This window comes from Anthonomus grandis, chromosome 22 (genome assembly GCF_022605725.1).
Source record: "Anthonomus grandis grandis chromosome 22, icAntGran1.3, whole genome shotgun sequence".
Classification (NCBI taxonomy): domain Eukaryota; kingdom Metazoa; phylum Arthropoda; class Insecta; order Coleoptera; family Curculionidae; genus Anthonomus; species Anthonomus grandis.
Window position 1 is genome coordinate 16,146,067 of NC_065567.1, and position 26,016 is coordinate 16,172,082.

At 31.7% G+C, this 26,016-nt stretch overlaps 2 protein-coding genes across 7 annotated transcripts in view; one reads left to right on the plus strand and one right to left on the minus strand.

The window, feature by feature from the left end:
* The first annotated feature begins 3,147 nt into the window (after positions 1–3,147).
* Positions 3,148–24,635, plus strand: LOC126749185 (COP9 signalosome complex subunit 2). 2 transcript variants are annotated; one of them, XR_007664919.1, is made up of 9 exons: positions 3,148–3,418; positions 3,539–3,859; positions 9,328–9,670; positions 9,730–9,868; positions 9,926–10,116; positions 10,199–10,340; positions 10,399–10,470; positions 23,847–23,961; positions 24,029–24,635. XR_007664919.1 is itself a non-coding variant. In XM_050458870.1 (8 exons), exons 1-8 carry the CDS (start codon positions 3,371–3,373, stop codon positions 11,447–11,449), a joined length of 1,329 nt encoding a protein of 442 aa, XP_050314827.1. In that variant the 5' UTR covers positions 3,151–3,370; the 3' UTR covers positions 11,450–13,860. The 2 variants fall into 2 exon arrangements, 1 of the variants encoding a protein (XP_050314827.1); XM_050458870.1 differs by lacking the exons at positions 23,847–23,961; positions 24,029–24,635 and adding an exon at positions 11,377–13,860 and having other exon boundaries at positions 3,151–3,418.
* LOC126749184 (aspartyl/asparaginyl beta-hydroxylase) overlaps positions 14,010–26,016 on the minus strand; it is a 64,492-nt gene continuing 52,485 nt past the window's right edge. Inside the window, exons 2-15 of one of the 5 annotated variants that reach the window (XM_050458866.1) lie at positions 20,010–20,202; positions 18,794–18,946; positions 18,178–18,740; positions 18,081–18,120; positions 17,410–17,481; positions 17,015–17,152; positions 16,816–16,929; positions 16,494–16,682; positions 16,235–16,362; positions 15,605–15,839; positions 15,399–15,504; positions 15,034–15,265; positions 14,488–14,975; positions 14,010–14,307 (exon numbers count right to left, since the gene is read on the minus strand). In XM_050458866.1, the coding sequence (XP_050314823.1) occupies positions 14,157–14,307; positions 14,488–14,975; positions 15,034–15,265; positions 15,399–15,504; positions 15,605–15,839; positions 16,235–16,362; positions 16,494–16,682; positions 16,816–16,929; positions 17,015–17,152; positions 17,410–17,481; positions 18,081–18,120; positions 18,178–18,740; positions 18,794–18,946; positions 20,010–20,061 (2,661 nt within the window). In that variant the 5' untranslated portion in view covers positions 20,062–20,202 and the 3' untranslated portion in view covers positions 14,010–14,156. Of the gene's footprint in view, positions 14,308–14,487; positions 14,976–15,033; positions 15,266–15,398; positions 15,505–15,604; positions 15,840–16,234; positions 16,363–16,493; positions 16,683–16,815; positions 16,930–17,014; positions 17,153–17,409; positions 17,482–18,080; positions 18,121–18,177; positions 18,744–18,793; positions 18,947–20,009; positions 20,203–26,016 lie in introns of those variants that run through there. The other 4 variants (XM_050458865.1, XM_050458867.1, XM_050458869.1 and 1 more) reach the window with 4 other exon arrangements.

Here is a 26,016-nt window from a genome sequence, read left to right on the forward strand (position 1 = left end):
TCTAAAAACCAATATATGTAGCAGGAGGCTTTAAAACCCTAAATACGTATAATATTATTAACTTTTTCATTAATTTCTTTAAACACGATTGAAAAATACATCATCTTGATATCGAGGGAGAAGAGAAATGGCAAATATAAGCAAACAACTAGCAAGCTAACCATATTTTTACCTTGCCTTCATTCTTTTTTAGGAAGGCTGAAACATCTTTAATACATGGAATAATATGTGAAGCGGACAATTCAACTCAACTTCCGGAGGTTCTGGTACAAACCCATCACATTACTGAGTAGGATAAGATACAAAGTTGGATCAACAATTTGATGCATAGACGAATAGATTGGACGTTATCACCCCAGCGTCGAACTACTCGATAACCTCGATATAGATTTTCCCCCCAAATGAAAGGGTCTTTAGTAGCTTCACAAGATAAAATTATTACAGCAATGAATTATCTGAAATTTGTTGCAGGTGATCAAACAATAGGGTATGAATGATATAGGTACGGGTGTAAAACATCAAAGTCTATACAGCAAGATTAAAAAAAAATGTATTGCTTTACTTGTTTAAAACTTTCATGACGTATATGATATCCAAAGCAGAGAATTCCATATTTCTTCGCTGAAGAAATCTCGCTGCTATAACGAACTTTTAAAAATTAAATATACTAACAAAAAACTAAAATTAAATGCAGGAAGCTTTTCTAGCTTCTATGTATACTATTTGGATTCTGTTAATGTTGCAAGAAATCCTCAAGATTATAATAATCATAATAATCATAATAATCAAAATAATCAAAATAATCATAATAATAATAAATCACGAGGTCAACGAATAGTCCCTCGGTATGCTCTGCCTGTCGTAAAAGGCGACTAAAGGAGCAATCTGGGCTAACAGGCAGCAACCAGGGTTAAATGATGGCACACACTTATGAAAATGAAGAGCAGTCGAAACCTTGGGGACCGGTCCCTACCTGGGGAATGCCAGGGCATGTCTGTAGCTAGTGCTAGATGTTCAGCACCTTGCCATCAGTGGCAAAGTGATGAGGAGGCGGGCTCCTGTCATACAAGAAACCATAGCTCCAGCACAGCCCCAAGTTGCACAAGGTCATCAAACACCAACCAGAAGCCAACCTACTGAAGGTGTTGCGCAGGAAACTCAGCCAGTGCTCACTCAAACAGGGTTACCGAGACAGCGCTTAAAATAAAAGGCAGCCATGAATGAATATATAATGCGCATTTTCTTTAACGTTTCTTTAACAAATTTGGGACAATAGATGATTGGCTACAGATAGCAGCTATACATATTGAATTCTGCCGAAAATTTCCAGATATGAACAAGACTAAACAGAGAGTCCTTGGCCAATATCGCATCATTCTTAAAATCAACTTAATCCCAGAAACCCGAATTAACTCTATTAGAAGGGAAATTCCAGCAGAAATGAATGATTAACAAGCGTTAAACGAAGTTAGAGACAATTTGCAGGACAATGGCGACCAAGAGAGAGCAGAAGCGGAAGATAATTTAGACCCACTAGACCAGGCACCGTTATCAAAAGTGATAATAAATTAAGAAACAAAAAATGAAGACCAGAACAATGAACATAATGATGAAGTGGATTCTAAACTTAGCACGAGTTCAGAAGGGCAAAGGCATAGTATAAAGCCACAAACCTTCAACAAGACCAGCTCTTTCTAGAGTAACCTCCTCCCGCAAATTGGTTATTCTTCCTAATGCTGCCAACTTAATTGATTATATTCTTATAGTCACGACACTTAAACAGCTTCATCTAATAATCCCCTCTATAGCTATCTTGGGATTAAAAATAATAAATATATAGTAAAGTACTACTCATAATGAAAGACCGACACGGCCATGGGAAAGGAGACTACTAAAAAAGATTGAACATATTAGAAAAGATATTGACCAGCTTAAGGAATACATCGTAGGTATCAGAACCAGAAAAGTACAAGAAATAATAGAGGAAATAATGCGTCAGAACCAACAACATACACAGCAAGACCCAGAAAACTGTACACCGGAACAACGTTTAGACAGTCTTACCCTTAAATAGAAATTATCTATTTTTTCAGATCGCAAATTCAGGGGTAAATTCAATAATAAAAAGAAACAAGATATGTTACTTTTTGAACACTCAGATAAGCAATTTTATCGAAAGATCAACGACACTGCCCGACAAATACTGCCATTAAAGAAAACTTCCACTAAAGAAAACATCCAGGAGTTCTGGGGCTCTCAATTAACAACACCTAGCAACCTCGATACTGAATGGCTGGATAAAGAATGAGCAAAGTGTCAAACATATAGTCAAATGGCATTTTTACTATTTTCAGTTAACGAATTGATGGAACATAATAAGAAAGCTGCCTAGCTGTAAACCTACTGGAAAGCTCCAGGCCCAGATCACGTCCAAAATTACTTGATTAAGAAATTGTGGTCAACACATTAACAACTGACCGATCTTCTAAACGATGTGAAGACTTCTGGTCACTAGTTTCCAAGCAGTTGTCAGGATGAAAAGAGGTAAAATGAGTATCATATACATGAGTATTTAAAATTTCTACATAACTAAGATCCAAGGTAAAGAAGGGTGCACCAAGAATAGATCTTTGTGGCACGACTCGGGAGACCCAAGGCAGGCGATATCATCCCATTAAACTTCTAAGACTGAGTGCGGCCTGTCAAGTTCGATTAGAGACCTCTCCAAAATTTCAGTAATTAATAGTAATTTAATTGGTGGTTAAATTAATAGTAATTAAATTAATGTTCTCTATAGTGCTTAATCCGCTTGGTGATATGGTAAATCGCAACGCATAAGATTACAGACTAGCACATCTTTTTCTCGTGGATATATTAAAATATGTCACACATGTTGAAATTTACATAGTATTTCTAAGGCAATTCACTAAATGTTGATATCAAGTCTTTTTTTCTGGCCCACCAGATTTTAATATTTGAAATTTTGCCACCATGTTACCGATTCAAATCCAACCAATACGAATTTGACTTGCGATTAGTGTTCCGCATGCTTGTGAACTGGGCTTACCCTAGTACTTCTGAGGAAGCAATAAAAAATTGCTTTTAGGTAAAAATGAATTGTTTTATTTTAGGCTGATTAAAATATTCTAAAATATGGTATTTTTTTACCTATTCAGATGATAATAATGCCTGAATGACCTGTCAAATAAAGTTATTTTTGATCTGTTTGTGTTTAACCCGGCAATGATTTGACAGGTCTGTTTCGACAAGGCATCTGTGGCTTGGCTAAAGACAGTTAAAGAAAAACTTAATTTGTTTGGGAAAATTATTAAAATACCATCTTTCCTAGTTGTAGGGCGTAATTGGAAAAATGTCCGACGACGATTTTATGTGCGATGATGAAGAGGACTATGGTCTGGTAAGTAGATGCTTTTTTAAGATAAAGGAAAAACCATACATAACCCCACTTCTATTGGCCGTCTAGCAAAATTTAGTAAATAATACAATAGGAATTCTAATTTTCTACTTTACTTTGTAGGAATACTCTGAAGACAGCAACTCCGAACCAGATGTAGACTTGGAGAACCAGTACTATAACAGCAAAGCCCTTAAAGAAGAGGAGCCAAAAGCTGCTCTATCATCATTTCAGAAAGTACTAGACCTAGAAGGAGGAGAGAAAGGGGAATGGGGCTTTAAAGCTCTGAAACAGATGATTAAAATTAATTTTCGTTTATGTAATTATGATGAAATGATGGTGAGGTACAAACAGCTTCTGACTTATATAAAAAGTGCTGTCACTAGAAACCATAGTGAAAAATCTATTAATTCAATATTGGATTATATCTCTACATCAAGAAATGTAAGTATTGTTTGCCATAACATGACTGTTTGAGTTGCACTAAAAATAACAGACTGAGAGGTGGTGTGTTGTAGGGGATTTAATGGGTAGCGATGGATCTTGTCCATATACTTTTTTTCATTTAATGAAAATTTAAAGGCTTTTTCATTTAATGATTTTTACATCTCTCTTGCTGCTAATGTGAGAAGCTATATTATCATCTTCAGGCACTGTTGACCCTGTTAAATTTTATGGATAACCCAATCTTCCCAACTTTTTTCTGTTTCCCACTGATTCAACAGAAATAATAAGTGTAATGCAAATGATTCGAAATAAAGTTCTGGATGGGATGGTATTTCCATTAAAATTCTGCAAGCACTTCCTGTTTTGACTGTTTTTTTTTCAGAAAATGTAAATCAAAGTTTTAATCTGGGTATGTTTCCTAGTAGTCTGAGATTGGCCAAGGTTGTACCTCTTTTCAAGAAAAGGTGATTTTTCCAAATTTCCCTCCAGCTATCAACCAATCAATGATTTCAAAAATTGTCCAAAAAACTCATCAAGAGTCAGATGCTGGATTTTCTTAAGAGAAATCAGGTTTTATCAACATCACAATTTGGCTTTCAAAACAATGTAAGTACAAACAATGCAATTTTTTAATTTTTAAGACAGCTTTATCTAAGCCTCAATGAGGTTAGTGCAGTGGCAGCCATATTTTGTGATTTTACTAAGGCATTTGAATGTGTTGATCACAAATTCTGATGCGCAAGCTTGAGTTTTATGATTTTCATGTTGTTTCCTTGAGACGGCTTACATCCTATCTCTCTGATAGATCACAGGCAGTGGTGTTACAAAATAGCCCTTCAAAAGTTCAACCTATAGGTGTGCATCGAGGTTCTGTATTGAGACCTTTATTGTTTTTAATTTTTCTGGAAAATTTTTTATGTTTGTTGATGATACCACTGTCTTGTGGAACAACACATCAAAGGAGGATCTACATTTAATGATTGGCTCAGACCTGAATATTCTTGCAGATTGGTGTAAGGCTAACTTGCTGGCACTCAATGTTTTTAAGACAAATATACTTTGAAATCTGAACCTCTTGAGGTTCAGGAGGTTCACAAGTTCTTGGGTATCTGGATTGATTCAACATTAAAGTTCTCGAGGCACATGAGTGAGATAGCAAAGAGGGTAGCTCATGGTTGCTATGCTGTGAGGGCATTGAGTCTCATCTATGATATGGCATTTGCTTCTGTGGAGAGACTCTTTTTCAAATGCTTTTTTTTTTATTATTCGATTTGAAAAATTAATGGCAAGAATAAATTTGTAAGTGAATTAAAGCTATTGGTGCTGGGGAAGGCTATAGATTGTCAGAGTAATTAGAGGATAATTCTGAGCTTTGAATTAATTTTTAATATATATTTTTTTAAACTTGCATTTTTTGTAAAAATTTGTGCTTTTGTTTGATTTATTGTAGTTTATACCTAGTTTGTGCTTTGTTTATGACAATGTTATTTGTTGAAACAATAAAGCTTTCTTTCTTCTTCATATTTAGGTAGATGTATGTTATTAAATATATATTAAGTAACACATATATAGTTAGTATATATTTTACTCCTACAGACAGAAAAATAAATTTTATTCACAACTAATTTGATTGTCAACATTAATTACATTACCAGATATGATTACTAGAACAATTTATAAGTACAATGAAGTAACTCATAAGGGGACATTTAAACAGAAATTTAAATATGGTGTGGTATAGTATGTCATATAGATAAGGGCATTAGCATCTATGAAAAAAAGATTGGTCAATATGAAGGTATTGATAGTGTGCATTCCACATTTTGAGAAAGCAATGCTTAGTTCCAGCTCATGCTTTAATAACAAATATTTGGTACTTACACCTTTTTTAAAATTGTCTAGCTCACCACTTATTGCAATATATAATACATATAGTTGCCTCCACCAATATTCTATTTTGAGGTTTATTCTTCAGTACTTTGCTATTTTTTTTCAATTATTTAAAATTATCTTGCACCAGTCTTTATTTAACCATCTATCTCGAAGGTCATAATTCAATTATTGTTCAGCATTGGTTTTTTATTGGGCGGTCATGTGTTACAAACTTGTCATGTCTATCAGCCTGTAGCTGCAAATCAATTGACACACATACTCAAGTTGATGTTATTTGCATAGATTTCCAAAAGGCATTTGACCAAATGAATCATTATATCCTGTTGAAAAATTTAATCATTTTGAAGGCTTTTAATAAGAAAAATTTACTGCCACTTCAGGTGTGCCTCAAGAGTCCAACCTTGGGCCTCTTTTGTTGATATTGTTATCAATGAGCTAATTACCTTAATCAAATATCATAAGCTCACTTACACTGATGACCTAAAGCTATATTTTAAGATCAATATTTTATGGATTGCTTGTTTGTTCAGAACTGTTTGAATGACCTGGAAGTTTGGTGTATTGACAACAGACTAGGCCTGAATGCTGCTAAATGTATAGTGGTTACTTATTCTAGATCAGGATCTCCTATCATCTACAACTACTATGGATGGACTACTACAATACCATTGTCAATGGTGACAATACCATTTTGAAAAGACTTGATCAGAATTACCCTACCTTGGGATTACCTTCGACTCAGAATGTTCTATGTTTATACTTCATAATAGCAATATTGTGAGTTCAGCTTTGAAAAAGTTTGGGTTATAATTAGAAATTCTGAAAGCGTTACCCTTGAAGCTATATTTAAATTATTGTTTTTTTGTTTTGTTAGGTATCTCGCAGTACTCTATATCATTTCCATATTGATTTAACAGATTTTGTTCAGTATTTGGCTTATAGGCTTGATGGTATATATCCATCAAGCCTTGCTCTAACATTTTATTTAGATTACAATGTGCTCTTTGTTTAATAAAACCTGTAATTTGTGCTTTATAAATGTTTTCCCTCTCCATGTGATTGTTGGTGCATTAATTGATTGGTATTATCAAAACTGGAATTAATATTGCAATCACCAACTAGCTATTCTATTTTTTGTAAATATTAAGAATTGTGCATCTTTGTTTATATATTGTATATCAATTTCCTGTTATTGGGCAATATGCCTGTTGGAAACAAAGGCTTATTATTATTATTATCAAATGTTTCCCTGAAAGGCTCTGCCTGTGGCACCTTTGATGATGAAAAAACTGCAAGATATATTTTTTATGAAGGGTGATTTATTTATTTTTTTTTTATTTTTAATAATAAACACTCAAATTCATAAAATGCTTTATTGTGAATATAAATGTACAAGTTGTTAAAGCCATATCATAATATAATTAACAGAAATTTCAATAAGTTACAAAAAAACTAGATTAAAATATAAATTGTAAAGAATACTTCAATGCTAATCATTAAAAAATTCCCTTAAACTATAGTGAGCTTTACTAATGAGAAACTTCTTTGTTTTCAAATAAATTTTGGATGATTATTAAATACATTTTTACCAGTATATATAAATTCAGAGTATGAATGTATGCTTAGATAATTCTAGTTTATGTTTTTTCATTTAAAAACTAAACAAACTGTGAGAATAAAAAGACAATAAAGAGTTGAAATATTTGGAGTTAGGAACAGAGGGCGACAAGAATCATGAGGCTTAGCTCCACATAGATTCTTAAGGGCTTTTTTCTGACAAATAGTGAATTAAAAAGGTAATTTGAGCATGAACCCCAGAAGTAGATTCCATGTCAAAGAAGGGACTCAATAATCACAAAATATGCCACCAGACGAAATTCTTTTGCACACATTTGCAGCACAGTTTTCAAATTTTAAGAGATTTGTCTACTGAAAGACCCAAAAACTTACTGAAGGGTGGCAGGATGATGGGTTCATTGTTCAGATAAATACCATTGATTTTAGATTTAGTTAGAAACATTGAATACCAAACCACTTACTTACTTACTGACTTACTAATGATAATGACTTACTAATTTTCTTGAAGAGCAGGAAGGGTCTTAAATAAAAATAAGACACTAAGGCCATATCGAAACATAATCTTTTTATTAGTGTGACAAAATTAAAATATTTTATTCAAATAATATAAGTGGATAAAAAAATTACAGTATTCTAAAACATATTTTTTCTAAAAAAATATGTAAACATTTTATAAGATAATCATTAGTATTTAGAAGCACGACTTTTCTTCTTCAAAACGGCGCTACACCTTCTACGGACAGACTCAATTACCTTTCTTGTACGGTTATAGAATACCAAACCTTTTTAATTTCTTTCCATGAAATATTTGCATTTGAAGTTTTCTCGCTCGTAACTCGAGTTTTTAGTCTCTCCAAAGGTTCGGATTCTATTCGGATTAAAATTAGGCGATTGACATGGCCAATTTAAAAGTGCTTTTTTACTGGTAAACCACGGTTTTACGATCTTTTTCGTGTGTTTAGGGTCATTGTTTTTCTTGGACGACCTCGAGTTCCCTTAAAACTTTAGAAATCAAACAGGGCGATCTTTTTAGAGCATTGCAAATATACGCGTAAATTTTAATTTCACTGCTTAACTGAATTATTAAGCGCCTTTCTTCAGGAGTACGATGTTTTGTGCGGCCCATTGTTAAAATTGCATGTCGTTCACTAAATTTAGATAGAGCTCAGATCGCAAAAAGAAGTTGAAGACTGATAACAAAAATATCGAATTTAAATAGTGTTACTCTTTTTTTACTCTTATTTTTTATTAATATTTATTGTCCAGAGGAATGTATTTAAAAGACGAATTTATTGATAAGAAAATGCTAGAAATTCTGATTAGGGCAAAAAGAAGTCCTTGGGTTTTTAGCAATTATTCTAATACTCTTATTTTGTTGGCCATTACTGTATCTATAATTACTAATATTGCCAACAAATTTACTTAGACATCGTTTTTAATTTTTTTTATGTGTAAGGGTTATATTGTGCAAACTTAATATCTTTGCACGAATTTATAAAAATATTTGAAAAACCAAAAAGCCACTATTTATAATATCCGTTTATAATATACACAAAATAAATTTATTTAACTTGATTTTTAATAATGCAAAATAAGGTTTTTACTAAACATTTCAATATCAAATATATAATATAGAATTCAGATAGTTTTCACCCACAAATACGCTGGGTAGACTACTATCATTACTTTAGAAATTAGAAAATGACACTACTTTTATTGCAAAAAAAATGGACATACCTACTTGACAATGTTACACCTCAAAGAGCTTAAGCAATTAAGATTTCTCCAAAGTTTCACAAAGTCCTTTAAATCTCACATATACTTATCACAGAAACCTACTCAAAAATAAAAACATGCCAAGCAACACATCTATGACATCCTTTTCTTTTAGCCTGATTTTTGATTGATTTGATTCGATGTTTCATTGATATATGCTGATATCAGATTGGAAGTAAACTATCTGTGTTGCTTACAAGTTTTTATATTATTTTAAGATGGAGTTACTTCAAAATTTTTATGAAACAACTTTAGAAGCACTAAAGGATGCAAAAAATGATCGGCTGTGGTTTAAGACAAATACTAAACTAGGCAAACTGTACTATGATAGAGGAGATTTTAATAAATTGGCCAAAATACTTAAGCAGCTGCATCAGTCATGCCAAACGGATGATGGAGAAGATGATCTGAAGAAAGGCACCCAATTGCTTGAGATTTATGCTCTAGAAATTCAAATGTACACTGCTCAGAAGAACAATAAGAAATTGAAGACATTGTATGAGCAGTCCTTACATATAAAGTCTGCTATACCTCATCCATTAATCATGGGAGTTATAAGAGGTAAGATTGTATTATTTCAGGGTAAAACACATAATTTTTTCATTGTCGTTTTTTTTTAGAATGTGGGGGCAAAATGCACCTTCGAGAGGGTGAGTTTGAGAAAGCACATACAGATTTTTTTGAGGCATTTAAAAATTATGATGAATCAGGCAGTCCCAGGAGAACAACTTGTTTAAAATATTTGGTTTTAGCTAATATGTAAGTAACTAAGTAATCTTTGTAATTTATGGTTGATTCTATGATAACTGATTTTAGGCTAATGAAGTCTGGGATAAATCCATTTGATTCTCAAGAAGCCAAGCCATACAAAAATGACCCTGAAATCTTAGCAATGACGAATTTAGTAACTGCTTATCAAAACAATGACATTAATGAATTTGAGTATATTCTGAAGCAAAACAGACAAAACATTATGGATGATCCGTTTATCAGAGAGCATATTGAAGGTAATAAGCCTAATATTAAAAGTGTGATTTGCATCTTTGAATTATTGACTCAATAATCTCTAAATTTCAATTTCTTTTTCAGACTTGTTGAGAAATATTAGAACCCAAGTCCTAATAAAGCTAATCAAGCCTTATACTAGAATACAAATTCCATTTATATCGACAGAACTGAATATTGATGTTCAAGAAGTAGAAAGCTTACTTGTTGCATGTATATTAGATAAGTATGTTTGTATGTTCATGATTGAAAATTAATGAATTATTACCTATTTTATTTTGTAGCACTATTCAAGGTAGAATCGATCAAGTAAACCAAGTCCTATTCTTAGAAAGAACAACTATTAATACAGCTAGGTAAGTAAATCAAAATACTAATAAATTTTAATCCTGTTGTCAAATGTTTTATTTAGCAGTCATTTAGATAGAAAGAAGTCGTCCATAATTTCAATCGGACCTCGTTAAAATTAAAATAAAAATGAAACATCAGTCTCAAGAAACTTATAGTAAAACGTAAGATTCAAAACAGACCGGAACGAAACGAAACGAACGGAACTATTTCACTTTAAATAAAGCATCAGACCTACAAAAAAATTAAAACAAATGTAATTACGAATGAACGACAATTTCAGTAGGTCCACTACATTAATACAGTGAAGTAACCACTCGAAATAACGCTAGATGAACATCGTTGGCGATATAAGTATACATTTTTATGTCCCGATATTGTTATATTTGGAATTTATTGATTTTTATCCATTGTTAACAAAAATGCCATAATCTTATGGTAACGAGAGTTAGAAGATCAGTATGTGTCTTGCTGCGTTACACAGTTTAGAAATCCATAGTGAAATTGTTGTTTACTTGTAGATATGTTTGTTCTGACCTGTCGTTTTTAGACTGAGACTTCGTGTTTCATTTCTTTTTAAGTCATTTGAAACAGTTTTGTTATACTGCTAAGGTTTTTTAAAAATGTATACTGGAGACCCTCTAAGAGAAGGAATCCTATATCTGAGCTTGAAATTAGATATTTATAATTGGGATAAGTAGTTTGTTAGTTATGATAATACTTCGCTGTTATTTTATTCTTTCCTTATTTTCTATTAAATGACCCAATATGAGTATTTATTTATTGAAAATGTTTTATGCTAAATTCTTGTCATAAGGAATTTAGATTATTTTATCTAGAATAAATAATTTAATACATTAATTAGCTGTTCATTCAGCTTTATGGTCGTGGCTTTATAAAACTATCTTTTTCAGGTATAACGCTTTAGACAAATGGGCCAATCAATTAAGTACATTGCACTCGTCAATTGTAAATAAGATGGCCTGATACGAAGGACTTACTGAGTAATGAGAAGTTCATTTACTCAGATGCAAAAAAAACGGTCAACTTAAAACTTATTTGGCAGTTTATCCAGCATCATTTCCTTTTGGATCAGGTTGTCAAGTTTTTTTACGGGCAGATGTAAAAAAGAGTTTTTTTTTTAGTTTTTTTAGGATCACCGTTTTTTATCAGCTGAGTATATCATTGAAAGTGTTTAAAGTGATAGCGCGTAGCGCCTTTTTATTTTGGTCTTACACACATACAAATTGCAGGAAATGAAACCTAATTCTTTAAAAGTCACTTTTTATGTTACTTTTCATACAACATTTAAGTTGAGGCAATATTATTGAAAATATGTGTATAATAGTAAAATAAGCCTAAAACAACTGTTTTTGTTTTTCAGTTTTTCTTCAATCAGAGTGTGTTATTAGAGGAGTTCTTTATATTCTTTTTGCTATGTTAGCAGAATGATTTTATTTTCTTGTGCAACGTTGTTTGGTATTTTAGTTTTCAACAAATACACGAAACGGAACGAAAACGGATTTTATCACTTCATTTAAACCCTTTATTAACCATTTAACACGTGATTCGCTGACGATATTAGCATCTGCATAGATCTATCAAAACTCTTGGCGCCTTATCAGAAAATCCTTTTTTGGTTAAAGTCCACATCAAAAGTTCCAGCACTCCAGGATTACAAAAACTACTTAAAAATTGCGTATAGCATATATTAAGAAAATTATTAATACGCCTTACGTAGTTATCTATTTTAGTAGTCCGGGAGGCACAGTTTCCTCACTGCCTTTACTAGGCTACCAAAGTCTTTAACTTTCGAGGGAATTAAATAATTTTAAAGAAGTATTATAGAGAAATTAAAAAATCTTTCAAGTGTTTTCCTAAAATTTTTCTTAAAAAAAATTAAATTTCGTAATGCTCAAGTCTTGTTTGTTCTTTTAGTTGTTTTAATACGATTAATTTATAAAGATAATATAGTATTGTTATAATGTATAGAATACCGAAATGAAAATAAAGACTATCAACTTCTGTTAACATGTACCTCTGATATTGTGAACCATATTTCCTTCAATAAGCCTTTTAATCAAAATATTTCTACGCTGCAGTTGCTGTTTTTTGTCTCTGTGGTGAAATAAGTTAAATTTGATCTCAGTCACCCTGTATTTTTGATAATGTCTTCAAAAAAAAGTATGACCTTTATTTTTTTTAAACTTTTAAAGAACATCATTAAATAAATATTAGAAAAAGGAAGTTAGCACGGATGTTACATAATAAAGGGTAGAGGAGTGGTAATATTGTCGCCAATATCCAGACGGATGTAGACTAACCTATCATTTTATTAAATACAGATATTTAAAATTTTCAATATTGTCAACATATTTCGGAATCCATTTTTGCAACATTTAAGAATTTTGTTTGAAGCCTTTTATAAATTTTGAAGAATTCATTTTTATATTTTTAGGGTAACTGTACTAACGCTTATTATAAGCTATGTCTTCTATAACGTAAGCTGTTTATATTCATTATCATAAGCAACAAATTTCATACAGATTGTTTTGGTGTTTTACTGGATTGTTTAGTTTGTATCCCCAACAATTTTTAAATACAGATTGACTCAAAGAAAGGTAAAATACTTCTATTCCTTTTTTTTATATTAGGGCAACCTGTATATAAAAATGTTGAAATTGAATACTCATTTGTAATAATATTTATAAATAAATATTTCTCTGCCATTAAGAATAATTTTAATGGCTTTAAGTATCCGCACTCCGTATTCTCTACCGTATTTTTTTCGCAGTAGTAGCATATTCTAATAGGTAAAAAAAGTCATCCATACAAAAATCAAACTTTTGGACATATCTTAAAACCAAGTATAAGGATGTCTCATGCAGGACACTATGTTACTATAATTTTTTTTAGTCCTAGCCAGATAAATAGAAAATAATGAAAAGAAAAATGAAAATAACGATAAGAACCAGTCACCACTCGATTAGCTGAAACATTGGATCTTAATTAAAACTCCGTCAAGGGTTTTTTAATATTTTGATAGTTAATATTTAATATATTATAATAGAATAATTTTTGATATTTTGTAAATATCAAAAAGCTACAAAAAAAGGAAATATTTCTTAAAATATAGTTAACAAAAGTTGCAGCCTCCCAGACTACAAAAGTGGATATTTGTTAGGCATATTACATCTTCCAAAATTTATACATACTGTAAATAATATTGTACAGCTCCTCTCGTATGGCAATTTTTGTAAATTATAATATAAAATTATGATCTTAATTTATTCATCGTAGCCATTGATTTGCGATTTAATAATATAGATTATTCATTTGCCAAACTGTGTTTCATATATTTGTTATAAGTTTTCTATAATAAATAGGAATTTATTATTTCTTGTTTTTCTCTTTCCATTCTGTCCTAGTATATGATATTATATGCACAACCCTTTCCGACAAACAATTCCGCAACCTTCAAAATCCGCACAATTTCCGATTTTCCTTATTATTTTGTTTAAATCTATGGTTAAAAAGACAATTAGTAGTAATTTAAAATGTTTAATAAACAATATAAATGTTCAAATGTAAACAAAAAAACTTAAACGAATATTTAACTATACAAAAGTGGCTTAAAAATATAGATGTCATTATTTATAAATTTACAACAACCACGCGCAAACGATAATAGTAATTAAATTGAGGTTAAGGCTTTCTTTTCAGCAGGGGTCAAATCCGGATGCCACACATCTACTATAAGGACAAGTCTAAATTCACTTCCATTGTGCCACACCTCATGCTCAAAGCTATCATCGAAAATAATTATTTCACCTTCTTCCCAACTCCTGAAAATAGAATATTTCATATTAGTTTACACATTTTAAATGGGCAGTTCTGGTTGTGAACTCACATATAGACAGTTTAATTCTTCTGTAAATTTAAAGGTATAACGAACTATATGAGTTTTTGTTTCTGCTATTGATGGTTTTTGTAACCAGCCTAAGCTTAAACATATTTTTACTAACCTTGTCTCGTCTCCAACCCTAATGAAAGTACCAGGAGAAACTTTTAACCCCAAATGCACTCTTAGCCTACAATTAGTGGGTCCGCAATGGGGCCAAACATGCGTGCCAGGGTGTATCACACTGAACTTCGTCTGACCCCTTCTACAGCTACTGGCGTCTGAAAATTTTTGGACTAACCCACACGTTATCGGGGTTTTTCTACAGTTTTTTTTCGACTTGTGTCCCCGAGAAAAGAGTTCTAGTTGCTTCCAAGTACCTTTGTCTTTAAGGTTTTCAGCTTCGTCTTCGTAGAAACCCTGTTCGTTAAGGGCGGAGAGCCCTTCATATCTAATTTTTTTCCAGTTATCTTTAAGGCTTGTAAAAAATCCTTGATAAGATGGAAGGTCCTCTGGTTGCCACCAAGGTTTGCCTTTTAATCTGCGGACATTATAGAGAGATCTTTGGTATTTTGAAAGGAACACGTTTTGTTTTACACCTTCCTCGTGAATCTAAAATAACGTTGTAGATTATAATTAAAAGCTGAAATATGAATCAAAATATTTTTACTTTATTAGCTTCTTCTCTTCGATTTAGCCTTAGTAGAGAGTCACCCAAGTACAAAAAGAATCGTCCGTCAATACCAGGATCTTTGGTTTTAATTCCTTTGTCTAAATATTCAATAGAGCCTTCTAAATCATTGTCAGCCATTTTTAATATAAAGCCATAATGAACCATAGCAAACCCATCTTCGGGCCACTTTGTTAAGACTTTTTTGAGTACTGACCTTGCTTCTTCAAGCCTAAAATAAGTGTATATATGCAACTTGAGTTAATATACATACATACAAAGAAAAGAATATATTATAGTTTTATCAAAGAGAAATATTGTATGACATGTTTACACTTAAAAATAAAACGATAATAATCACTTACATATTAATTGTTAAGTAAGTAACAGCCAAATTATTTAAATGTGTCACGTTTTCAGGAAACCTCTCAATTAATTGCCAATGTGCGCCAATAGCTTTTTTGTATTGCCCTAAAAATTTTGATACAAGAATATTTGGTTATTCTTCAACTAAGAAAATGTAATTCTGGATTTTCCCTTCATTTAAGTAAGTAATTAAGAAAACACTCACCTATAAATGTGGCTCTATCAATATACCTCTCAGCAATGAGGAGAAATAACGTATCAGGTACATTTGGAACATTTAATGCTTTAGAATAAAAATGTAGAGCCTTATTAAGTATATCATTGCTTTGGTGTTCTTCGGCCATAATATCCAAGGCCCTAGCTTTTCCGTAGAGTACACGAGGGGACAGGGGGTACTTATCAAGCAGCTTATCAAACAGTTTGTTAGCGTAAGCAGCATTCTGATTGTTAGAAAAAACGTCGATTAGTAAAAACAAACAAAAATCTTATAGAGCATTCCTGTAAAGGCAGTTTATTAACAAAATGCACAAACTTGACCAATCTTTATTAAAATATGTGCGGATTAATAATAAAAATTGGTCGGCCTTAATATCAAATTAAAAATTGAAAAATTGAAAATCCTCGTGAGGCGATTTTATAATTGTACTGAAAATACTGTTAAAAATCACTCGTAATTAAACAATCCAAAAAAAAATCAAAATAAAATAATGCATTTAAGCTAAAAACAACTCAAGGATTTGGTAAAGAAGGCGTTTTGATAGTTAAAACTATTGTTTCTGAAACAAGAAGGTTTAAGACTTCGACATCGATATTGATTAAAAAATTATAAAAGTACCTTCTGAAGCTGCTCTTCAGCAGCGTCAATATCGGTTCGGCTATTACTATCATCTTTACTGGTAATGTTTGAATGTTCATAATCTTCTCCGTCTGACTCGGACTGTAGCTCATCCCCTACATTTACTTCTGCAAATTATATCATGATACGACTAATGTTATAATAATTCTTAAAATTCCCAAGATAGGCAAACAATTTTGATGTTTTTGTATTCAGATAATTCAGTACAAAACTACACAACAAAGGCATTCTAGTATACCTCTTCCTAGCTTTCCATATTTCACTTCCAATCGTTTCAAAAGCTCTTCGTCGTCATCGTATTGATCAGATTCTTCCTCCTCAACTTCTTCATCAAATTCTTCCTCTAGTTCCTCCTCGGGTTCGAGTTCTTCCATTTCGTCTTCTAAAACTTCTTGTTCTAGGTGTTTGTCTTTGACTTCAAAGTCACCTAGGAGTTTCAGTTAGCACATTTTTAGGATTGCACGTGATCACTTAAACATTAATTTTATTGTATGAACTTAAGTCGTTTCTTAATAATTAAAAAAAAGTTTCTTAAAAAACAGTAAACCTAATGTTTTAACCTTCAGGTGATAGCGACCTAGAGTAAGCGGTTCGTAGTTCTTGATATTCTTCTCGTGGCGATCGGGATTCGGATATGTTATCTTCATCGCTGTACTCTTCATCTCCAGAATATTCTAGGAGTTTAAATTAATTTAGGCAAACCTTTTTCAGAATTATTTTATATAATATGTGGAGCTTTGGAATTCCTCATGAGCTCACCTTCATCGAGTTCGGCTTCAGGTAAATCCGGTTCAATCTCTTGTAAGCTTGGTGGTGGTATAATTGTGTTTCGTCTCGATAAATCAGGCGTCGGTTCCTTGTCTTCTACCGTCCGGGTTATTGGTTTGATTGTTGAATCTTTATATTAAATACAATATGTTTAAAAGAAATCACATATCATACAAAATAAGCAGGCAACAAATACGTACAATACGAAAAGCAATAAGATAAATATATTATGCCTTAGTGCAGCTGAAAATAAGACAATATGCTTACATTACTTTTATATAATTATCCCGTACCAGGAAATGCAAGGTTAGTGCAAAACAAAATATAGAAGTAAGCAAATATAATATGTATAGGCAAATAAACATACAAATCATGCAGTTACTGACCAGAACGTTTTCTAAGGAAAACATTGTATGCTACAGTCAGGAGAGCTATTCCAACGCCAATTTTTGTAGCCACTGCAAAAATATTATTGTTAATTCGATTTATGATAGAAAGAGTTAAGAGGTTATTTGTGGGCATATAAATTACTTGCTTTTTTCTAAGTGATTCAATTCCTATCAATATAATATTTCAATAAAAACTTAAGTGCAAGTAACATCCTCAAATTGTCAAAAACTTCGAAATTTAACACACAATTTAAAAGCTACTAGCGACTTGCATTTCCTGACTTACAAAAAAGATTATAAGCTCCTTAAAATTATTGACTATATGCATATATTTTTCGGAAGAAATTTTTGATATTTTCGTTTTATTATAGGCATATAGTCAATTTCGACTTAACCGATTTTCATTCCTTTTGAACACAGCCTGGCACAAAAATCTGTCTTGACCTACTACTACAATTTGGTATACTTTGATACAGTTTGCGATTCCGTCAATCAAAATGTAAACCTATTAAATCGTGTATCTTCAGTTTTTCGGTTATTAATGTCAGTTCTCCGATAAACCCACGTACTGATAAGAGTTATATTTTTCTGATGTTACGTACTCAACTCTTTGCCTATCTTGGAAATTTATGGATATTAAATCAAATTAATTTAACTTAATGACTTACCCGTTGAAGGTTCCTTACTCTCTTCTGGTTGCTCTTTTTCCTAAACGAAAAATAAAGTATATAAATCCTATTGATAATATATTGAGAACAAGCTCACCTTTTCAGTCATTTCTTTTTCTACTTCCTGTATTGGTATGTCCATCTCATCTTCGATATTTTGTTTCGACTGTACTTCTTCTTCAACATCAAGTTTTTCATTATCTTCTTTACTTTCTTCAGCTTTCTTGTCATCTTCTTTACTATTTGATTCTGCTTCTTCTTCATTTTCCTCCACCTCCTCCGACATATCTACTGCCTCACTGTTGTCTGCAATATTTTCTTCACTGATTTCTTCTGTTTGTTTCTCCTCTTCCTCACTATCAGGAAGATCCTCTTCTGTCTCCTCAACGGTTTCTTCCTCTTCAGATCTTGTAGCAGATTCTTCAACTTCCTCTATATCTTCTTCTTCCTCGTCAGCTTCATGAGATTCTTCCACTTCTTCTGTTGTTTCTAAATGATCGTCTTCCTCAGAACCGTAACCGTCATCTTCATCATCATCTTCACCGTCATCATGCTCATCTGATTCGGGGAAATAATCATCTTTATCATCGTGTTCTGTATGTTTCTCTTCTATCCATCCTTCGAAAATTTGTGAAAACCGAGATTCTTCTTCTATGCTTTCTACTAAAAAAATATTCAATTATTATTATTTAATTTTATTTGTGACAACTCACGTTCATTAAGTCCTTGGTTTTCCTTTATAATAAGCCCGATTAGAAGAATTAAGGTAGAAAATAGGAAGAAGAAGACAATTTTGGAGCAGATGTTACCACCGGTGCCGCCATCTTTGTGAACGTGGATATTTATGTCATCATTTATTTCCTCATCTGAAATTTGTTTATCCTTAGTAGTAAAATTATATGCCGTATAGGGTGTTAACTTTGTTAAAATGGAACATTTTTTAATAACCTGAAAAGCGTTTTACCAATTTAGCAGCATTAAACACAAAATACCAAACGGTTAGATTTGAGGTAGAGCGATTTAAAGTTTTAAGAAAATGGTTTAATCATAACCTTCTAGATATTTTTATCAAATTTAGCTTATGTTCTTAGTTGTGTAGGCCTTTTTTTAAGCAGTGGTATTCATACGAGGACTTAAACGTTTTGGACAAATTATGTACGCCACTACGTTTTTTAAAAATAAAAACAGTGTTTAAAATCTCCGTTTATTTTAGAGCAAACATGGTAGCATTGTTGATAAATTTCTATATTTTTTCTTTCTTTCATTGAGACTGATTTAAATCTAGATAATCTTTCATCACTTTTTTGATCTGAGAGAACTTCAAATAACCGGAGTGTTCTGTTGTATGTCAGTTAAAATGGTCAATCTATTTACTTTTTTTTATTTTCCCGCAGTCTATTCTCAAAATTATGTAAATGATATTACTAATGCTGAACTTTTTCTCTTTCTCCTTCTTATAAGTGATTTTTATAAGATATCTAAAGCAATTCTTTTCGATTAGTTTCTTAAGTTTTTTAAGTTTGGGACATAGATTTAATATTTGAACTTTCCTTCTTTAAATCACTAAATAATTATTGATTTTTTAATAGTTTTGAGAGGTCTATAATAATACTTCAAATGCGCTTTCAATAACAATAAAATATCATGTAAAAATATATAGAGGTGAAAATCAGAAAATGAAAAAAACACTTAATGCTTCTATTTCTTCTAAGATCCAATATTTTAAATAAAAACGTCACAAGAAAAAAAAGATTTAAACAACGTGTACGCGGTATAGCACATGTATATAGCTTGGCAATTTTTGAAAATACCTCACAATGGTTAACACATTGCCAAAAAATGTAAAAATAGCGCCACTACGATTTTCAATCAAAGCTATATGAGTGTCAGCCAGTCTAAAAATATATGAAATTTTGAAATTTTTCATACCTTTCTTTTTCTTTTTGTCTTTTCTTTTCCTCGGCTGAACATCACCCGACATTTTCGGGAAGGGGTTGGACAGTTAAGGACACCACACCAACATGTAAAAAATATTTGGACTAACTTCTGCGTTACTTAACAAAAATGTTTATCTGGAGCAGGCGCATACGTCCCGGCCGTCGGCAGGAGACACTTTTTAATTCTGAAATAGACACAGACACGCTCTGGGTAATGCAAGCAGTGGTTGGTTCTATAGGTAAATTTCGGGTTTAGGGGTCAAGGGAAATGTACTCCGAAATAAATTATGTTAAGTACTTATGGCTCTCGGCTTTTATAATTATGGATCATTCTTTTAAAATACTTAATGTAAAATTAATTATCTATTTTAAATTGCCTTTAGCAGAAACCAACAGATTTATCTTATCTAAGGCCCAGGCCCACATAATATGCGTGGGACTGTTTTAAACATTGTCACGTCAAACAATTTGAATCTGATAACAAAACCCCATATATATTATGATTCTTCTAACAATACAGGGTGTTTTTTCAACGCATGGTGGCATCTACATAAAATCATATCAATTTAAGAGAACGTATTTTTGTGAATAATTTAATGATAACAATGTTCACTGGACGAGAGAAAAATATGCAACACCCTCAAAAAGTTATATAATGTTTGGGCAGTAGCCATATATATCCCTTATCTTAGTTAAGTAAACCCCAAAGTTACAGCGAATAGAAAAAGGTTTCAGCGAGATAGAACATCACCTACTAACTCATCATCAGCAAAATCAATGTCCGGTAATTCAACAACCGAATATTTCTGAATTTGTGAAATCCATGAAAATGGAATGGAAAATACGATCCACTGATCTAACGTTATTTAATCTGTTGGGCATCAAATATCTAATCAAAAAAATGTTATTTTTATTTTGATTTTTTGCAATTGATTTGAAAACAATCTGAAACTGTCCACACTGAAGAATAAAAAAATTGATGAGAGGCTACAGTCTCCTACAAGAAATTTCATATAAATTCTGTAGTGATGCCACGGACCTTGTTTTTTTTTAACTGTATTAAAATATGAAACGACTAATCTACTACAGAGTTAATTCGGAACTGATTTTTAAAACAATTATTATAAAAAATCTAAATCGTGTAAAAGGCTGAAACGGTAACTACGAAATATTGGTACTGCAGTTACTAAGAGGATTTATAAGGAAAGTGATATATAAGTTATATCGATTCTTAATGCTTTATTATGGCGTCCCAACAATTGAGAAGTAAAAAATAATCCTCCCAAGGTAAAGGCAAGTAGTATATGAAAGTTTATGCTAACAAAATCTATACTCAGCATATTCCAAATATCATAAAAAATTCATTTCCATAAGAAGCTTCAGGATCAATAAACCGCCCATTACATCATTACATTACCTCTTACATTCAGCTTTCTCATTGGCTTTGTCGCTTTTACATGCTGTAGTAGATCCACGCAAAGTAAGATGGCAGCAGTAAGTGTTGTGTGTGTACAGTGGTCGTAACAATCTCAGGATATTATTGATTTTGCTAAAGATGTTATAGTTGGTTCGATAATGTATGGACGTAAATGAAATATTTGATATTTGCTAAATATTGGTGATTTTAAAATAGGCTTCGTAGAAGATTATATCATATCCCTTATTCTTATTCAGTAAATCCAGAAGTTCCAGTGAGATAGAATACTAGGTACCAACTCATTAGCAAAATCAATGTCTGGTAATTCCTCAACCAAATATTTCCGAATTTTTAGATATAGTTATAGGCCGATGGAATGGCCAATGCGGTCCACTGACTGAGTCTAGAACTGAGCGTCTCGATTTTATTACATATTAGCTTTTTTAATATGATGCATCAAATTTCGGTAATTAAATAAATGACTTTCTTTATTGTTAATACCTATTTGCAATAGATTTGAAAGCAAAACGGTTAGTCTTAAAGAATAAAAAAATTGATGAAGGGCTACAGTTCCCTACAAGAAAACTTCATATATCGATCCTTAATGCTATAGTATCGCGCATCAACAATTGAGAAGTTGAAGTAATCCTCACAAGGTAAAGCCAAAATAAAAGTTCATGATTAGACAGAAGCACAAAAAACTGATTTCCATAAGAAGCTTCAGGATCAATAAACCCCCAATTACATCACCATATAATACTTCCTACATCTACATTCAGTAAATAGGAACAAACGAAACAGATCTGATCGATGTAACGATATTACCACCATATATGCCATGAAATCAGCTTTCTCGTTGGCATTGCCGCCTATACATGCTGTAGTAAGTCAATGCAATGTAAGATGGCAGCAGTGAGTTGTAAAATCCAAAAATTGGATGGAATCGGATTTACAGTGGTCGTCTCAATCTGAGGATATTATCAAATTATCCTGTGTCTCCTTAACGACCTAAACATGTTATAGTTGGTTCATTTTATGTAAGATGGCAACAGTATACCTGTGACTGAACTGCATGTGATGCCTATAAAAATGGAAAATATTCGACGGGATCCACAAAACTGGTCAGATTTATCTGCAATTATTATCGAATTTTTTTATCTTAGGTTTCTGCGTGGCATTCGTCTAATAGGAATGCTGTAATTAGCCTATTGAAGCATTAAAATGTAATTAAAATACTAGCAAAACCGCTCTGATTCCTACAATATTGGCGATTTCAACGCTGTAGTTACAAAGATCAGATCGATTTTAGGATGTTATTAAATTTTGCATTCACATAGTTTTCTAGTTAGTCTTCTAGGAGAAGTACCAATTGTTGTCTTTAAAATTCGGAAATGTATTATAAGTATCGAATATTGGATATTTTAAAAAAGGATTTCTAGCTGTCTGATTGAAAATATATGACTATTTAATATTATTTAGAAAATCGATTCCACACAGTATCTCTAGCAGATCAATTTTACATTATTATCAAGTTTTGCTATCACGTCAGTTCGTAACATTGGAAAAAACATGTAACATGTCAATTTAAAGTTGAATATGTGAAATCGTGCACTCACGACGAAACGCATTTACGCCGCAAAAAAAAACGTTTCTCTGGTCTGTGATCAATGGATGAGTTCGCACAAACCCCGCACAATACGTTAGACCCTCGAGAACTTTCACAATAAACAATTTCTTTCAAAAATTGACCGTGTTGTTACACGCTCCCCACCTCACATTAACCAATATGGCGGATGAAAAGACCCGTATATCCAGGGCCTTACTAATGTCTATACCTAAAATTGCAAAATTGAATATACGAAATATTGAGAATTTCTAATGTGGCTGGATAGAGATTTTTTCTTTCACATGAGTTTTCTTTGTGGAATTTGCCTTCTAAACATTGTAAGACGTACTAATGTAAGTTGGTACCAGCATCAAGAGGAAGTCTAAAATTCGAAAATGTATTACATTCAATATTTGAATATTCAAAACAGTATCTGTAGGTAACAAGTAACTCATTAACGATTTGAATACTTTATTGAACACGGGGATCTCAGTACCAGGATAATGGTAAAAAAGTTGAATCCTTTAGAGTGTGCATTCTCGTGCTGTTCAGAAATTTCTGAAAATGGATTACTGAGATAATTAAAAAAAGCTATTACATTTTTATTTATTTTTTCTAATTTTATTATAAAATTTCATCATTTTTTCATAGAGATACATTGTTGCAAAGTCAATATGCTAACTGCGTCCCCATATCCAGATCTGCCAATTTCATTTTAAAATATATAATCTTACTTTTAGGACTCGTTGTACTAACTAATTATTACATTTACACCACTTAGCCTTATCCGTTTCTTATTTTTTCAGAGAGACATCACCATACAAGAGCCTAAAGAGTATTTTCCAGCAGTTCAATTCCATGTCTCTTTAATAACGTGTTCGTAATGATGTCATAGCAAACGATATTTTAAAAACGCAAGCGGTAAATTATATTTATCAATAAAGTGGCCAAAACGCAAATATTGATAAAATAATAATTTATTTTGCAGGTTTCCACCATAGCCATAATACTTGTTCCCAGATTTCCCCAATCATATCCAGTTCACGCTTTCCGAATGCTAAGCACTGTTTTGGAAACATCATCCTACTTTTTTTCAAATATAGTAAAAAATACGAGGTTTGGAAAAAAGTTAATGTTAAGCAGTATTGAAAACAACCGGCTGTACTGGGCATTTTTTTAAAAATACCACTGTCAAAACAAAAGGGTGGGTTCTTTTTGAAAAGAAAGTTTTTATATTTGTTTTTTTTTAAATTACGCAAATTACTTAAAGAATCACTCACTAACTGCCACTTAAGCAAAAAAATTTAAAAAGGCTAAAGTGGTAGAAAAATATTTTACTGTGGCATCATCTCTCACCAAAAAGCTGCTTTTTTTTATGAACTAAATATGTTTTATGATATAAAGAATCACCTTAAGTGAGGTTTTTCTTTATAGGTGTTTTAGGTTTTTCTTTATAGGTGATTCTTTATATTCACTCATCTGAATGATGTTTTTTTGCATGTTTTTTCGTTTAAAACATGTTTTATGTCTTCTTATCTAAGAAGTTATTTTTTTGTGTATTTAACTTTTTATTCAATAAAATTCTTTTATTATGATTCTCAGCCTTTTTATTAACTAATTTTATGACATTAAAATTAAAATTGCTGATTTATTATATATTCGCCACTTCTCCGACAAATATCACTTAGAGAGTAGTAATACTTCTAGATCTAGGTGAAGTACTGAACGTTCAAAAAAAGAGTTTGTGAGCGCAAATTTAAATGTCCTATATTAGTTTTAAGAGTACTGTTTTTTTGGCATGACATGGGGGAAGATTCGAAGTCAATAGTTAACGATTTTGCATATTAAGCCATCCTGGTTTATTATAAGCATAAAAGCGATTTATTAAAACATAAAAATTTTTGTTGTCTGTATAATTTATATATACCACAATAATTGAAATTACTATTGGATAAATTAATAACTGTAAGATAAAATGCTTTTTTTATTTTTGGAAATGTGATTTTTTATTAAATCATTTCTATTTAGTTTAGTTAATGTATAAACATTGTCACTCGATTCCATAGAATACCAATAAAAACTATTTCAAAATATAAGAAAATTAATATATCCAATAAAGTTCTTCTGCGTTGTTGCGTTTAGGTCGAAATTAGATACTCTCATTTATGTAAATAATCAAAACATATTTTGTTGGCGTTTCGGCCTCTATCTTCCAGACTGTACAAAGGGTTGTGTACTAAAAAATATGTATGTACTATATGTATAATTATAAAACTGTTTTATGTTTAAACACTGATTTGCCCAGCAACTGATATTAAAGAAATGTATTACACGCTGATGAAACGTTAATGTACCGGTTCCTTATTTATGTTTTTTATTTTACATATTTTTTTAACGCAGAGTATAATTTATATATGAGTATTGGGTGATCTTCCTTTCATCTATTTTTGATGAAATATATATTCTAGATGAAAATATGTTTAACACTATTTTATAAACGTATTGGCCATATTATACTTAATGTTTAATTCCTAAGGATGATCTCATATAGACCGTTCATTAAACCATTAATTAATGCAGGGGGTATCATTTGCTCATCAATTGAAAAACAACCATTCTCTGGCCTGTGAATTTCAAGACATCTTTGTCGAACTCGGTCTATCATTGGTTGAACTTTCCAGAGATGATTCTTCTTTTTGATATCATCCATCATCCGATACTGATAGATTATCGACTACGTGAAAATTCGTTCGAAGTTTATAAAACCTGTCACGCGCCATAACATTAGCTATGAAAGGTAATCGATATTTGATACTCCAGTAAAGGTGGATTCTAGGAAACTTAAAACATCCCATAATATTGCATGCATACCAAAAAATTGCCTAATTTCTTCATCAGTCAATTTTAGAGTGATTTCCCTACCATGTTGTTGCAAGTAATACTGAGAAGTTAACGCTGCCCCCATTTCAAAAAACT